This window comes from Erinaceus europaeus, chromosome 4 (genome assembly GCF_950295315.1).
Source record: "Erinaceus europaeus chromosome 4, mEriEur2.1, whole genome shotgun sequence".
In the NCBI taxonomy this organism is placed as follows: Eukaryota; Metazoa; Chordata; class Mammalia; order Eulipotyphla; family Erinaceidae; genus Erinaceus; species Erinaceus europaeus.
The window spans coordinates 21,622,227-21,639,094 of record NC_080165.1 but is presented as its reverse complement, the minus strand read 5'-3'; the positions used below and the strand labels follow the sequence as shown (position 1 = coordinate 21,639,094).

At 54.9% G+C, this 16,868-nt stretch overlaps 1 protein-coding gene and 1 long non-coding RNA gene across 4 annotated transcripts; one reads left to right on the top strand and one right to left on the bottom strand.

The window, feature by feature from the left end:
* Positions 1 to 18: 18 nt before the first annotated feature.
* Positions 19 to 14,631, bottom strand: PICK1 (protein interacting with PRKCA 1). Of its 3 annotated transcripts, none has more exons than XM_007519326.3 (13): positions 14,257 to 14,631; positions 14,011 to 14,108; positions 12,465 to 12,576; positions 10,430 to 10,558; positions 8,514 to 8,580; positions 7,233 to 7,322; positions 5,262 to 5,315; positions 4,453 to 4,515; positions 3,614 to 3,747; positions 2,941 to 3,033; positions 2,066 to 2,116; positions 1,095 to 1,239; positions 19 to 818 (listed from the first exon to the last, which is right to left on the bottom strand). In XM_007519326.3, exons 2-13 carry the CDS (start codon positions 14,049 to 14,051, stop codon positions 547 to 549), a joined length of 1,251 nt encoding a protein of 416 aa, XP_007519388.1. In that variant the 5' UTR covers positions 14,052 to 14,108; positions 14,257 to 14,631; the 3' UTR covers positions 19 to 546. The 3 variants fall into 3 exon arrangements, with proteins under 3 accessions (XP_007519388.1, XP_060044932.1, XP_016042021.1); XM_060188949.1 differs by having other exon boundaries at positions 14,405 to 14,631; XM_016186535.2 differs by having other exon boundaries at positions 14,355 to 14,630.
* LOC132538003 (uncharacterized) lies at positions 7,243 to 11,572 on the top strand. The gene is made up of 2 exons (XR_009549404.1): positions 7,243 to 7,380; positions 11,320 to 11,572. It is a non-coding gene; the product is annotated as an uncharacterized LOC132538003 (long non-coding RNA).
* Positions 14,632 to 16,868: the final 2,237 nt, after the last annotated feature.

Below are 16,868 nucleotides of genomic sequence, written 5' to 3'. Positions count from 1 at the left end.
CACCGCAAAGAGCCTGGCTCCATCCAGGTTTGTGTTTATTCAGTACAGGCCCAGCACCCAAGCCCTTCACCCCAGAAGTGGCTGAGCCAGGAGAGGAAAATAAATAAATAAAGGCCACAGAGGTGGGAATGTGGCCGGGTGGGGCCGGCCTGGGACGAGGCAGGATGGACATGAGACGCTGGCCCCGGCCTCGGCTGTCTGTCCCTGGCCCTCCCCTACGCCAGTGGGAAAGTGGTGAGGAACAGGCCCTGGATTTCCCGCCGCCTCCAGCCCCTCTTCCTTTCTGCCCTCACACCTTCCTAAGGCAGATCCAAAGTTCAGGCTCTCCATCTGACAGGGAGGTTGGGAGGGCGGTGGGAGGTCAGCGTCCAGGTCCAGGCCACAGCCACCGCCTGTCTCGGGCAGAAGCCGGGTTTGCTGTGCTAGGACAGAGGAGCAGGCAGGCAGGCGCCCCAAGCCAGCAGGCCTTTATGCGCCACAGCCCCATTCCCGCGCTCCTTTCCTCCCACGCACCCTACCCCCCAGATCCGCACCCCACGGGGGCACTCAGGAATCACTCCAGCTTCCACCCTTGTCCAGGGGCCCGGCTGCCCCCCGAGCATCCCTGGGTGGCTCTCTGGCAGCCGTGTCCTCCTCCTCCTCTTCCTCCTCCTCCCCGTCGGTGAACTCCTCCTGGCTGAGGCCATAGGCCAGCGTGGTGTGTGCCAGGTCTACCTCAATGGGGAAGACGTCGGCGTCCCGCAGCACCGCGTAGCAGTCGTTGTAGTACTTGGACATGGTGGACACGAAGCGTTGCAGCTGGAACACGATGTCCTGGACTGTGGAGGCGGGACCAGTGGGTGGTAGGGAAGACCCTCCAGGCCCTCCCCTCCTTGGACACCCCTTCCTGCTCCCTGTGGGGCCCCCATGTGGAAGCATGAGGCTGGGGCCACAGATGGCCTGTCACAGAGGGTGGGTCTGGGGCGGGCTTCCCACCCCAGCTGTGACCTAGAGCCCAGTCAGCCTGGTGCTGAGGCCGCAGGAAGGCCCTTGCTCCTCTGGGCCCAGTGTTCCCAGCTTTGAGGCGGGGGCAGGGCCGGGGGTGGGCCCCTCACCATGCTTCTGGTCCAGCAGCTCCATCTTCTCCAGCACGTCCTTGCGCATCTGGGAGAAGCGGGTGCGAGCCTCCTGGCGGCAGCGCAAGATGAGGCGGTACTCGTAGTTGCCAGTGCTCACGCGGTAGAGGGGCTCCCCGAGAGCCTGGGTTGGAGAGGGACACTTGAGGGAGCCTGCGTCCCATGGCACTTGTCAGAGCTACCCAGGGTCCTCATTCTTGAGGCGCCCACAACTGCTAGGAGCAGAGTAATAGCTCTCTGAGAAAGAGGACAACAGTGATGAAAAAAGAAAAAACCCTCGCCACATTAAATAAGTGGATGCTGAGTGATGAGGAAGGTAGCCTGGGTGGACAAAGCATCGGACTGTCAAGCATGACGTCCTGAATTTGATCCCCAGCATCGCAGGAGCCACAGTGATGCTGTTTCTTTCTCTTGTAAAATAAATAAATGATAAATACTGGGGTTGGGGAGCTAGCATAATGGTTCTGCAAAAGACCTTCATGCTTGAGACCTCAAGGTCCCAGATTCATCATAAATCAGAGCTGAGCAGTGCTCTGGGGTCTCTCATATTAAAAAATAATAAATATTGACAAGTAGCAGGCTGGAGAAATAACTATGGTTATGCAAACAGACTCTCATGCCTAAGGCTCCAAGGTCCCAAGTTCAACCCCCAGCAACACCCCCATATGCCAGAGCATTCAGTGGTCTGGCACAGAAACAAATGAATTGCCAAAGTAAGTAAGTAGATAAAAGGTCAAGTGCCTTTTTAGGGGAGAGAGGAAAGTCCTATGGTTTCTTCCCGAGGCTCACCAATGGGGGCAGCTAGTCTGAGATTGGGTAATGGTTCACTCAACAAGCATCTAGCACTGTGAGGCTTGGTCTGACACCCGCCGTACCCCTGGCAGCCCCAGGACATTCGCAGGACTCTGTAAGGTGGCCAGGTGTCTGCACCCAGAGTGGCTGATACTCACAATGCAGCTGTACTCCTCATCATCCATCTCCTTCACCTTCAGGCAGTAGGACTGTGGGACAGTGAGGCACGTGGTCAGAGGGCTGTGGCCACCCAGCCTCATGCCCGGAAGTCCCCCCACCCTGCCACCACCACCCTTGAGCTACCACCTAGAGAAGACACCCACAAGCCTCCTCATGAAGCCCCTCACACTGAAACTGCCCTGGGAGAGGGGGCACCTTGCTCAGGGTGGGGGGCACAGGCAGGAGAAGGCACTCGTCTAGAGGGGAAGGAAGCCTGTGAGGTCGCCAGCATGGACCAAACACAAGTCCTGGAGCTGCTCTGGGGAAAAGGGCGTCACGGTCACGGGTTCTCAGCATGGTCCCGAAGACCCTGAACCACTGGGCCTGAAGGAGCTGGGTGCCCTGGCCAAGGCTCGCCTCTGGAGTTTTTTGTTCTCTGACCACTGAGTGACTAGTTAAACATGACAAATGCAGTGGCCTCTCTCAGTGCCCACTTTATAATCACTGACTTGGTCTAACTCACGTAGGCTAGGGAAAGAGCAGAGTAGTTCTGCAAAAGATTCTCATGAATGAGGAACTGAGGTCCCAGGTTCAATCCTGGGCACCACCACAAGCCAGTTCGGTATCTTTATGTATGTCTCTCGTTAACATAAAACACTTAAAGCAAAAACAAAGGTAACCAACTTACTCCATAGGTTCAGAGTGGCAAGGTGACAGGTGCTGTGCCCATGTCAGGCCCTCAGTCCACCCACTAAGGGTGCCTCTGAGCCTCCGTCAGAGCCCAGGCTGCAGCCTGACCCATTGCCAGGCCCCACTTGATCCCTTGGCCAACTGTGTGCCAGTCCCAACCTCCCAGAGGCCGGTGTTCACTCACCAGGTACTCAAATTTCACGTCCAGGTACTTCTTGATGGTGAGGCGAGTGTCTGGGATGGCTTTGTTGAGGTACGTGTTCAGGTCTGTCAGCATCTGGAAGGGGACCGAGGGGGGTTGCTTAGGTCCCCAGGGACGAAGGGACAGGCTGACCGGGGTGACAAGCAGCAGTACTACGTGTCACTCCTTCTAGAGGACTCAAGACGTCAGAGCCAGAGGGCATGCCCTGCCGGCTGTGCGCATGTGGAGGACGAGAAGACAGGCTGGGTCAAGGGCAAGCTGATGTCCAGCTGGAGGTGGGGGGAGGTCAAAGCCAGCCTGGTGCAGGTGGAGGTTCACTGCTGGAGCCCCAAGGTGGAGTGACTTAGCCAGGCTCAGTCTTGTGAGGGCCAGGCCTGTACCTGGTGGCCCCACTGCAGCTCAGGCCCTTCTCTGCACACCATGCCGCCCTCTGCCCTCACACGCTGACACACGTGTGCTCCACACGACCTACCGGCACACCATGACGCCCTCTGCCCTCACACGCTGACACACGTGTGCTCCACACGACCTACCGGCACACCATGCCACCCTCTGCCCTCACACGATGACACACGTGTGCTCCACACGACCTACCGGCACACCATGCCGCCCTCTGCCCTCACACGCTGACACACGTGTGCTCCACACGACCTACCGGCTTGATGGTTTTCAGCAGCCGGATGCCAAACTTCTCAATGCTGCGGTGGGCATCGGCGAACTTCACAAAGGCCTCGCTCGCAGCCGGCTGCGGCTCCCGCACCCCAATCACAGAGAACACGTCCCCAAAGGCTGCATGACAAGTCTGCCCTGAAGGCTTGCCCTCACTTGACCCCAAAATGGAGAAGCCCGGGGTGTGTTGAGGAAGAACAGGGTAGGGGGTGCGAGAGGCCGGAGGCCAGGGTCTGCATGGGCCCTACACAGGTGGGTCCACACCCCACAGAAATCGAGTCAGTATCTTCAGGGGCTGAGTCCACACTGGGGGAAGCTACTACACCTCCCCCTTCTGTAGAAGGAGCTAGGTCTACACCCAAGGGCCTGATCCCTCAATCTCCAGAATGACACGCCAGCTAGGCCAAGGCTGGAGAGGGTGGCATTATCAGAAGGCAGAGGGTTGGTCTGAGAGCCTGGACGCCTAGGTCCTCACTCCAGCTCTGCCCGCCCCCGGGGACTACACAAAACTGTATGGGCTTCAGTCCTCCCAGTGTAAAATGGAGTTAAGCTATAGCTGCCTTGCCTGGTCAAAGGGATTGTGAGAGACGGAACTGTGTGAGCAGGTAGACAGGCTGGGGCCCAGGTGCACGGCCACCTGACTATGCCCCCCAGAAAAGTCACTGGGAGGTGAAAGATTCCCCACTGTCCCAGGTCTCACTACACCCAGCCCCTAGAGGATGCCCAGCCCAGCTGAGTGTGGTGGTGTCTCCTGAGAGCAGGTGAGAGGGGCCCTTACCCTCACTGTATGGGGGCTGAAGGGGACACAGCTCAGGGCACACTTACCCCGGTGTGTCTGTGACAGCTCATAAAAAGCCCGGAGGAGGTTCTTTGTGTGCTCAGTCATCCCTGGGTGAGAGACCGCAGTGAGAGGAGTGGGCACTCGTGGCAGGAACCGCACGGGCTCAGGACAGGGCTTCCTACCCATTACCCCTCACTATCCCTGGGTTCACTGGGCTCACGCCCCCACTCCCCATCATAGGAACCCCCATTACACAGGCAGAGGTGCACAGGGCCACCTGGGGCCTCAGCTTGGGGGGGGGGGGCTGCAGTGCTGGGGCATTCTGCTCAGTTAGCAAACACTATTATTTGAGTTTTTCTGGAGGCCTTCATAATCAGAAAGAGTGTTTGGGGCCCCAGCCGTGCTGGCACACCTGTCTGAGTGCATATGTTACAATGCACCAGGACCCAGGTTCAAGCCCCTGGTCCCCACCTGCAGGGGGAAACTTCATGAAGTGACGAAGCAGGGCCGTAGGTGTGTCTCTGTCTCTCTCTTCTTCTCTTATTGGAGAGAGACAAAGAAATGAGAGGGAAGGAGAAGACGCGCAGACAGAACACAAGAGCTTCACTCCGGCATATGTGATGCAGGGGATCAAACTTGGGGCCTCATGTCTGAGTGTCGGAATCCTATCACTGTGTCACCTCCTTCATCCTTTACTTAAGAATCTTAGCGGTCACACTTCCTGGAATGTGGCACTCCTGCCCCACACTGCCACCATCATGAGTGGGGTGCTGATGTGCTACCTCGAGCATTCCTGCTCTGGGACACCCCCACCCACCCGCCCGTGGCTGCAGCCAGGGAAGCGCCTGCCCACCTTTATACAGCTCCGCAGTCCGCTCCAGCTCCTCCAGTCTCTTGACAAGCCCATCTGTGGGGAGCAGAAGGAGAGGGAGGCTGGTCTCAGAAACCCCAGCTCTGAACAGCACTGCAGGGAGGGGCATGGGGCAGCCCAAGGGACAGCTGAGTACGGTCACACAAGTGCTTCTGAAAGTCCCAAGAGAAAAACGACTGGGCTGCTTTTCAAAACAAACAAACAAACAAAGGGATTCTGAGGCCAAACCTAAGGATGGCTCTCCTCAGCCAGGCCTAGCTGTCAAGAATCCCTTCCTGTCAAGAATCCCACAGCTGAGCAGGAAGCAAGCCCAGGAGAGACCACAAGTAAAGAGGACACTCTGACAGGAGTGCTGTGTGGGCCCTGCCCCAGGGAAGGCTCAGGAGGAAGAACAATTATGGAGGACAAAGAGAAATCCTGCAACGGCTCTGAGGAAGAGCCCAGTCAGACAGGGTCTGGGGACCTTATGTGTTTGTGCAGTGGGGGTCTGCTGAGGACTGTGTGCAGCAGCCTGTGTAGGCACCTACTATGCACAGGCGCCGTGTGGGAGAGGGGATCTGAGCAGAGGGCCAGGAAGTGACTGACAGTGTAATGGCAAGGGCTGGAGGTAACTGGTCAAGGCAGGGACCTCATCTCACAGCCTCAAAACAGGAGCCAGCGGATTAGCAGGGATGAGGTAGATAGGGCCAGGAACTAGGGAGACCAGTGAAGGGCAGGGCAGGGCAGGGCAGGGCTCGCTCCAGCCCATGGAGATGAAGTTCCCTCCCAGCGGAGGTACCAGCAGCAACTGCAGGGCAGTGGCAAGCCTGTGTGTGTGGCCCCCTTGATGCTACTTCTCCCACAGCCTTAATGAGCCTCTGTGCCAGGCTGCAGGACAGCTCAAGCTTCTCCACAGCCTGGTCCTTGCCCCACCTGAGCCTCAGGGGCGGAGGCTGCTGCCCTCAGTTTACAGAGCAAACTGACGACCAGGGAGAGATGGCAGCACACCCAAAGGCATGCTGGCGATGCTTCAGCATGCAGGGTGCTCTCTGTCCCGTTTCCTGTGTTGACCTGAACCTGGGTTTTTGGAGTGGGAGAGGAGAAGGGAGTAGCAGAGGCTGGCAGGCAGGGAAGGCAGTCACCCATGTAGGGGACAGCAGATGGGGGTGGTGTCTCGGGCTGTGGGGGCAGGAAGGGGGTCCCTTCAGGAAGGTCTTCAGAAAGCTGCCCCCCCCCCATGCCCTGGCACCTGACCAGCCTGGCAGGGAAGCAGCCATAAGCGCCATGCTGCTGTTTTTAGCTGGGTCATGGGACATCATGACAGCTTCAATTTTAGCAGCCCTATTTAAGGCTGGGGAAATGACAAGGTTGGGGGTGGGGACAGAAACACAACAGCCAGTTCTAATTTCATCTCCACACACGGTAACTACAGTAACAGGGATTTATAGACTCCGAGTGGCTGGAAATAGCAGCCGCCACTTTGGTGTGCGGTTTGGAGCGGGCTCAGGCCCCACCCCCGCGCTCCAGCCAGTACAGCCCGTGTGCCCAGCTGAGCCCACAGCTTCCATCGGTATTTATATCTCCCCACACATTCGCCACACTGCTGCTATTTATACCGAGAGGAGCGAGGCTGAGTGCTGCCCGTGCCCGGGCAGCACGCACGTGTGTACACGCCTGTATAGGGGCATGGACTGCGTGGCCTCGGCCCTGAGAGGAGTTGTGGGGACAGGACCAGGGCCAGGGCCACCTCTTGGGGGAAGGCAGGGAGGGAGGTGGGTGGTGCTGAAGCAGTGAGAGGGGAGGGTAGGATGGGGCCGAGGCTGAGGCTGAGCCTGGCTGGCGACGGGACCGGGACATGGGCTCAGGGAGGCACCGAAGGCACCACCCCACTGGGAGCCTGGGGAAGCCCAGGAGGCCAGAGCTGGACCAGAGGGACCTACATGGGCTCGGCCCAGGGGAGGCAGCCACACTTACCATTGCAGAGGATGGCCCGGCTCAGGCCCAGGGCGTCTGCAGTCCCCGAACTCATGTTCTCCACCAGCCGATGCTTCACCTTTTTCAGCACTGGGCCAGGAAAAGAACTGGTGAGGTGGCGTTCATGGCAGGGCCCCCAGGACATGGGGTAGGTACCCCACCCTACCCCAACCTCATCAGGACTTGCAGGGCTCAGCCAGCAGGGCCAGAGGGGCTGAACTGGGGGTTGGTATGGGGCCCCAATGCAGCGGGGCATGTCTCAGTGGTAGACGCTGGGTCTACTGCCCTGGCCTCTACTTCAGGGAGAGCGCGGTGGCCTTGTTGGGGGCAGGGGTCAGTATGGAAAGTTCCTGGCCAAGGGCCCACCCACAATGTGAGCCAGTGGTTGTTACCAAGAGACCAGCGCCACACTGGCTGCCTGGCTGTGTGCCAGAGCCTCTCCCTTTCTCGGTTCCACATGTGGGCTAAGGGGTTCCAGGTGGGGGCAGAAGCACATCACTGTCAGACTCAGGCATTAAGATGTGATTGCTGAGTCTTTAGAAGGGAGCTAGGGATGCCAGGGGGTGGCACACCTGGTAGAGAGCACACACTACAATCCGCAAGGATCCAGGCTCAAGCCCTGGCTCCCTAGCTGCTGGGGGAAGCTTCATTAGTGAAGCAGGGCTGCAGGTGTACCCCATTCTCTCTCCCTCTCTAGCTCCCCTTTCCTCTTGACTTACCTCGTCCCTACCCAATAAACAAACAAATAAATAAATAGGAGCTGGGAAGGGGCCAAAGAGTCTGAGAGGAACTTCCAGCAGACTCTGTCCACTCTCTGCCTCATTTCTGAAAGCCCAGGAGGCGGGCCTGGCCCGGGAGTGTGAGAACATGTCCTGGCTGCAAGGCCCAGAGATCTGGAGCATCCACCTAGGGACACAGCGCCCCTTCTGCTGCCTACCTGGTCTGTAAGACACAACTGCTTTAGAGGACCTCAAACCTACTATCTAGTTCTCAGTTTCTACAGAACCAAGCCCAGCCCCTCTGGCAGAGAGCAACCCATCTCAGGGCATGGAAGAGCGAGGCCCCCAGACAACAAGGTCCTAAAAGAGGTGATTCCATGTGTGTATACAGCCTGGGGTGGTGAGACCAGGGAAAAGGCAAAGCACCCTCGGTCCTCCCAGACCCTTTAAACCAGTTTGGTCAGAGGAGTCAGAGGCCACAGCCATGTGACTACCTGGACTTTGTCCTAAAGAGGCAGAACAGGCTGGGGTCACTGGAGACCACTGCCCTGAGCCAGCTTACCAATGTCCAGGGACATGCCCTGCTTGGGGTCTGCCTGCAGCTTGTTGTAGTGGATCGTCACCTCCCCCTAGAAGCAAGACCAGCAGAGCTCAGACAGAGTCACCTGGCCCCAAGCCCCTCCCCTGAGAAGGCCTGTGTGCCCCAGAATCTGTGATCACTAGGGAGTTCTGGGTCCAGAAAGGGGCAGAGTCACTAATTCAACCTTCTGGTGCCAGGTTCTGGGGAAGAAACAGGGACAAGGGTCACTGTTTGCAGAGCTCACAGCCAAGTGGTCTCTGATGTCCTGTGTTCCAGACAGGTCAGGGGCCCTGTCTGCCTCAACCACACATCCTAAGCCTCTGCTGTCATTTTCTCACACGGAATATCTTCTGTGCTTGAAACCAACCCTGGCCCACTCACTCAGCAAGCACGTCTAAGCACCTTCTCTGAACCTGGTGCTGGAGGCCGAGGAGCAAGTGCAGGACCCACCTCGTCAGCAAGAGGCTGATGCGAAGCAGAGACTCTCACAAATCACACGGGAGTGATGGGAAGAGGAGCCCTCCTTGACCACACCAGGCCACTCTCACCCTTACAATCCTCAGAGCCTTGAATGTGGATCCAAATTCATTCAAACACAAGACAGTATTTCAAAATCAAGTACTGATGGGATACCCAAGTGGCCTGTGCAGCCAGTCAGGGCTGGATGTGAGAGGCTCCCCAGAATGTAACGCAGAGTGTGGGGGCCTCCAGAGAGAGAGCTGCTGAGCAACACTGTGTGGGAAGTCTGTCCAGGCCTGGGAAATCATTCCAGCTGACATCCGGACATGACATCAGCAGCTGGGGAGGAGCCTGTGTGCAGTTCCAGGCGGAGCACAACCTACCCTCAAGATCACATGCCGGGCTGGCACACTCCAGGCCACGGGGGTAGGGTGGGAGGCTCTGAAGCAGACAGTGAGGGGTATGAGGGAAGAGATGGAGACAAGGCTTTCACAACCATTCTGAAGCAGAATGAAACGCCATCCACCTGCTCCCTGTGAAGTGCTCCTCTGCCCCGCAGGGAAAGCCAGGACAGTGGCATTCAGGCTCTTAGCTAATGGGCTGGGCAGGAGAAAAGGGGAGACTAGATGCTCCTCAAGGGTAAAGGAGCACAAACAGGAATAAAGGGAAGGCACTTTGAAAAGCCCTGGCCCTGAGTCAGGAAGTAGAAGAGTGCAGGTCATCAGCACTGGGTCCTTGAGACACGGGACAGACAGAGGGTGGGGGCGAGGGTAGGGGGCTTGAAACACTGGGCCCTGCTCAATGTGCAGTGAGGACTCCTGTCTCCAAGGCTTTAAATCAGCGTGTGGTTCTGCATGGGAACTGAGTGGCAAAGGGGCTCTGTGCCTGCTTCTGTGAGAGGCTGGGCTGCCTGCTGCCACCCAGGGAGTGGGGAGTCCTCGGGTAGGCCAGGGCCTGGAGCAGCTGGGACCCCAGCTGTGTGTGCGGGCGGGCGGGCAAGACGGCTCAGCTTTCCCCCTCAGCTTTCCCTCCCGGCCTGAGTATGACCCAGATGACCTCTACTGGGTGTTTACTGACAAGGTGGGTTCACTGGACTTCCAGATGCACTTCTGACCTGACTAGGGGGTGCCCTGGATCCCCCCTGCGGCTACTGCATAGAGCATACAGCTCCCCCCTCCTCCCAGCTCCCAGGAGCTGAAGGAACAGGACCCGTCCCACTGTGGTGCTAGCATGCTTGCCAAGGGCACCCAGCCCAAGTCCTGGAGTGCAGCGAGTACTGGTGGAACAAATGCAGAAGGAACCAAGGTGGGCCACGGTGGGACTCAGGCCCCAATGTGCCGAGGAGGGGAGCTGTAAGGGCCAACCCCCTTTCTGGCCCTCGGCGGCAGCTTTTCGCGGGCGGTGTAGCTGCCTTTGCCGCCTCCCGCAGAAGGCCGTACCTTCACCTCCTGGATCATCTTAGCCACCTCCACCTTCGTTTTTCCTTTGATTGACCTGCCATTGACGCCGGTGATCTCATCGCCAGCTGCCACCGTGCCGTCCAGGGCTGCCGGGGTGTTGTCAAATACCTGTGGCCACACAAGAGGCTTGTGAGGAGGAAACCTAGAGGGAGACGATCAGGCCTCCACCCCAGCCAATACCCTGCTCTGTCCTGAGCTCTTGCCTTTCAGATGGTGCTGGAGAAAAGCAAGGGCAGAGAGCACGGGGACAGACAGAAGGAAGAAGGCTCCTAGTCCAGGGGACTGGGGAGAGGAAGGAGGAAAGAAAGGAGAGTCTAACTGTCATATCAGACACACCAACCCTCCACACCACTTGAGCACTGCTCCTCTAAAGGCATTTCATTTTTAAAAGACTTATTTATTTATTGTTGGATAGAGACAGAAATCAAGAAGGGAGGGGGAGACAGAGGAAGAGAGACAGAGAGACACCTGCAACTCTACTTCACCACTTGTGAAGCTTTCCCCCTGCAGGTAGGGACCAGTGGGGCTTGAACCCGGGTCCTTGCACACTGTGGTGTGTGCGCTTAACCAGGCGCACTACTGCCTGGCCCCCCTTAAGCAGAGCTGTCCAACAGTGTGACTCTGAGCTGATTCAGACCCCAAAGCAACTCTCGTCAGCACTGCACTACAATCCCCAAAGAATAAGGGCCAGAGGGAGCCCACACTGGCTGTGCCCCTCAAAGGTCAGATGTAAGTGATCTTTAGGGCCAGGGCGGCAAGTAGGCTGCAGGTGTGCACACGCAGAAGGACAGGGGATACAAGATCACGTGCAAATGGCAACATGGAATCATAGCAGGCATTATCTGATACTGCTTTCCCTTCACTTCTAGCTTACACTTTCTATAAAGAACATGAAGAAAGAACAGTTTCAGAGATGAAATAATGGAAGTATCTGTTTCTTGCTACCCTCCAGAATCACACTAAGTGGCAAAGACTGCAATAATGAGAGATGTCTGTCTTTGGGAGATGGAGCAGTGGGAACCCAAGAGTCTGCAGAGAGTTGATGAGAGAGATGTCATCTTTGTTGGAAACTGCCAAAAGATCCGGAAGTGGACATCTGCTGGAAAAACAAACCAAACAAACCAGGAAAACACAAAAGATCACTAAGTGTAAGGGTGAAAGCATAATCGCTATGCAAAAAGACTTTCATTTCTGAGACTCCAAAGTCTTAGACTCCATCCTGCTTGCTACCATAAGCCAGAGTTAAACGCTATTTTCTGTAAATCAATCAATCAATACATATTTTTGCTGGGCTGGCAAAATAGCTTAATTGGACAGTGTATTGTTTTGCCATGGGCATGACCCAGGTGCAAGCCCAGCCTCCACTGCAATGAAGAAAGTGTCATTTAGGCTGGGGCTACAGATCGACTTGGCAACACCTATGGCCAGCAATTACCGAAGTTAAACCTACCTTCTGCACTCCAAAAAGAATTTTGATCCATACTCTCAGTAGGGGAGAAATGATGGGGGGGGGGGGGGTGAACAGAGGGCTCTGAACATCAACTCCATTGGAATCCAGAGAGAGAAGAGGAAAAAAAGCAACGACATTTGGAAACAGCAGTAGATGTAGGTGTGACTTAGGAAGGAAGAGAAGATGGGACCATGGAAAAAATGGGCAAATACATGTAAATATAGACAGATAGTTAAAGAAATAGTGGACAACCCATATCTGTGACCTTGGGAGAACTACTGTAACTTCCAGTGGAGGGAGAGGTCATGAGAATGACAGGGATAGAACAAGTAACTAACAAACCCACAAGTACAGACGGTGTTAAGAGCTGAGAAGGGAAAGATAGGCTGTAGTACAGACACGGGCAGGACAAACAGAGTGAGGGATTAGGAAGGCCTGTCGAAGGAGCTCACACCGCAAGACTGAGAAGGAGTCAACCCCACACAGCAGAAAATAAATCTGCCTTCCTCTTGCCCAAGGGACTCCCCTCTTCCAGGACATCACCCACACCACAGCGCCCCCTACCTGGACTATATAGAGGCAAGGGCAGTACTGGGCCCCTCCTCCAATGCTGATCCCGATGAGGTTCTGGGCATCCTTCTGCAGGGTCACTTTCCCAGGCACAGTGGGGATTCCACTGCAAAGAGAAGCACATGAGGCTGAGTCTCCTGGAAGAAGGACGAGTAGAATGGCAGGAAGAGGACAGCTCCTTCAAAATCCCTTAGAGGCCTCAAATGCCTCTTCACATTCTCGCTGAATCCTGCCCCCTGCCCATAAAGTAAATCAACTAAAACCTGAGACCGGATTTTGTGATGGGGCACGCACAGCTTCTGCAGCCGTACAGGTGTGGGTTCGAACTGCAGCTTTGTCATTTGTTAGCTACAGGACGTGAGTAAGTCACCTTCTCTACATAGCAGTTTCCTCATCCACAAGATGGTACGGACAAAAACAGCAACTTTAGCGGAAGAGACAGCACAGTGGTTATGCAAAAAACACTTTTGTGACTGAAGTTTCAAGGTCCCAGGTCCAATCCTCAGCACCAGCATAAACCAGAGCTGAGCGGCGAGTGCTCTGGTACAGGAGGTACAGGAGGGGGTAAAGCAGGAAGTTTACCAAAGTTCTTCTACAGAAATACTTGCAAGGCACTTATGCCAGCCCACAGCAAGGCACCTAAAAACAGCCTCTCCCCCACTTCCCCTCATCCCACCTCTAAGGTTTTAGTCAGACTGTCTTGTCACCTTCTCAGGTACATGGAGTCCACTATGGCCACTCCTCTGGGGAGCCTTATGCTAAGCCATCACTTATCACTCATTTAATCTAATCAGTTGCCTCTGGTTTCACGACAAAAGTCGCATTTACATTTCATGGCAAATATTCTTATTTATTTTTCATCCAAAACATGTTTATTAATGGCCCGCAGCTGTCAGGACCTACTAAGTGGGTCAGGTGGTGAAGCATCTAGTAGAGAGAGCACATGCTCCAATGCATACGGACCCCAGCTTGAACCTCTGGTCCCTACCTGTGGGGGCTGTGGGAGGTTTCACAACTTGTGAAGCAGGTATCTCTCTTTCTCTCCCTATCTTCCTCTTCTCTTAACTTCTCTCTTTTCCTATCCAAAATAAATAAGATCTACCGAGTGCTCAGGACCTAGTCCTAACTCTAGGAAGAATATACTCCAATGGAGAAAGGGGCTTAATAACCTACAACTGAGAAGGAAGATATGTTTGTGATATCTCTACTCCACTTGCAAAAATCCGAACTGCCAGACCCTCGGTGGAGCCCACCCGGAACAGCCGACCACAGGCAACGCCACATGCTTCCCTCTCCCTGAGGCCAGGCCAGGCCATTCTCCGCCGGCGCCCTGATGGCCCAGAACTGTGCTGTCTCTTCTTGCATCCACAGGCCCCTCCGGAAGGGGAGCTCCTGGAGAAGCAGGGTCCGCTTCTGCTGCTGGGCAGCACCCAGTCGGCTGCAGAGAAGCCAGGGTGCTGTGGGCCTGTTGAGTCAGGGGCTTTGTGCGCCCTGGAGCTCCCTCCCGCACTCCCAGGACTTGGAGAAGCAAAATACTCACAGTTTATCCTCCTCGATGTCATAGTCCAAGTCTGAAAACATGGTTCCGAGAGTTGAGGCGGACGGGCTAATGGTCCAGCTCGACAAGGGGATGGGGCACTGGAACCAGGAGAGAAAGGTGCGTAGGAGTTAGGAACCCAAAGCGCCTAGGGGCTGGTGCCAACCACGGTGGTGGCCGAGGGGGCCCTTCGCTTCCCCTCTGGATGGTGCGGGGAGTGGGGGGGGGGGGCTGGCAGGTGGTGCTTACTAAGTAAAAGGGGGACCTCCAGGCCAGGGTGCTGAGCTCAGATCCCAGAGCCCACCCCAAGGGTCTCTGGGCCCTTGGGAGCTGCCGCTGTCGCTCACCGGAAGCGTCGGCCTCAGCCGGTCCACGCCAGGCTGGCACCTGAACCCACCTGCCGTTCCACCTGTCCGCGGCCGCGACTGTCGCGTCACTTCCTGCGGAAGTCCCGCCTTCACCCTCTGAGGCTTTGCCCTAATCCCTGCAGACAGGCTCTCCTTCCCACCGCCTCCTGGGAGTCCCAAAACCAGGAAAGAGAGTAAGTGTTGACGGAAGCTCTCCGTTAGCGTGGAAAAGCGGAAACAGAGGAAAGGCGCAGACCCGCCGGGGGGCTCCCCCCGCCCCTTGCCCCAAGGCTACCGCCATCTTGAGAAGGTCGGGCTCCTCCCAGCTTCCACAGCGGGACGCGAGGACCACGCTGCGGGAGGTTGCCGTGGCAACGAAAGCATCATTGGACTGGGTGAACGCCAGTGAGGTTCAGTGGACTACAAATCCTGTGACCGTTCCTTTCTGACATTTGCAGTTCCCCGTCCTATGGTGCTATGACCCCTCTACTAAACTAACAATGTTGACTGGGTATGTAGCTCAGTGGTGGAGTGCAAGCTTCACATATACAAGGTTCTAGGTTTGATCCCCAGCACCAAAAAGGAAAAAGGTACAATAACTGTCATCTGGAAAGACCCTTCATAGTGCCAGTTTCATTCCAGTTTTGAAGATCAGGAAACCAAGTGCTGGGGGCGGTGAAGGTTTTTATCCAGAACCACACACACAGTTTTGACCCTGAGACACCTGCCACCTGATCCAGTGTGCCCCCCCTTCTTTTTCAGGAGTTTCCAAAATCTAATGTAGGGACTCATATATTGAAGCATATGCTCTACTACTGAGCTACACTCCTGCCCCCTCCATTGCCCTTTTTAATACCTAATCCTGTATCCAGTATTTGGCTACTAACAACAGATTGGACATGTTACCTTCTCTTTACATACCTCCTTTCCACCTATATAAACTAGGAACATTGACACAGATGTTTCCTGTGGTATTTAGCAAAGGGCTTCTTAAATCTTACTCTCCTCCCTTCGTTCTGAGGAACAGCTTCCCTAGAATCCCACTGAGGGTCACAACCTGAGATGACATACCTGAGGCCCAGGAAATGCCATTAGTGCCTTCCAGCGAAGGAGTCTCAGTCTTGTTTTCCAGCCAATATCTGTTGCCACTGCTACCATGTAAAGTGAATTCCTCAGAAAGGGGTGGTACTGCTACAGCCTCAAGCCACAGGCATCTACTCAACTGGGTAGCAGAGACCCAGAGCTGTCCAGCTTCCTTCCCTGATGCCCCCAAGGGCTACAGGGGAAAGAGAGATGCATAAAAATGATCACTCACATATCCCCTGGCCCTATGGGAGCTCCAACAGCAACAGTAACCCCCAGAGAGCTCATCTGAATCTCAGCAGATGTGCAGAATATCACTGTAGCAACAGACTTCCTGGATACCCACTGCTCTGCAGTTCAGATCACTTTCATGGGACTTCAGACTTCACTGTGACTCCATGAGAGGAGAACAAGTGTTGCCAGCCATGTTGTCTGGGCAAGAAAGCTGAGGCTCCAAATACTGTGTCTCCTTGTGTCACGGGTGGCCATTAAGCAGAGCTAGGACTGAGTCCTCCTAGCCCAATTTTCAGGCAAGAATTTTGTTTTCAACCTATTTTGGTTTTGAGGTAACATTGTTTTTACAAGGCTATATATTTTTGGAAGTATAATTCCACACATATTCAAAGTAACTACACCACACTCACCACCAAAGTGCCAGTGCCTCCACCAAAGTCCACTAGACTCTGTCCACCCCGGCAACCTACCCCTGCTCCCTTTGCTAATCTCAGTTCTGTAGTCCTAATAAAAAGGTTTGTCTTTGCTTGATTTTACTCGTTTCCTTGTTTTGTTTCTTTATGTATCCCATGAGAGCATCCAGGGTTTTCCTCCATCAGTCCCTTTAGCATTTTCTCACAGGACTGATCTGACAATTAATGATTTTTGTCCCTGTGTCTTGGCATCTGTAGAATAGGGCTGATGATCCCTCCCAAGGTAGTAGCTATAGAAATGAAGATGAAAAGGAGAAATGCAAAAGAGAAAGAAAGAAAAGGAGAAATGCGAGGTGCTGGTATACTTGGTACAGCAGACATCTTACAGTGTTCAAGGACCCAGATTCAAATCTCTGTCCCGACCTGCAGGGGAGGGAGAAGCTTCATAAATGGTGTTGCAGATGTCACTCTTTCTTTCTCTATATCTCCCCCTTCCCTCTCTGTCTCTTGTTCTATGTCTATCCAATAAATAAGGTATTTTAAAATATATTTTTTAAAAAGAAAGAAAAGGAGAAATAGGCAAAAGGACCTTGTGAGTGATTTTTTCAGTACAGTTATCAGGGTTGTTTTTTTTTTTTTTTATCTTTCCTCATTATTATTATTTTGCCCAACTACTTCAGTGGGCAGAGTTGAGGGCACATAGAGGGTCCTAGGATGCTCAGACTAATCTGGCAAGTGTCTTACCTGTAGATTCCTAGACCATTTCAGACCTAGTGGATTTGAG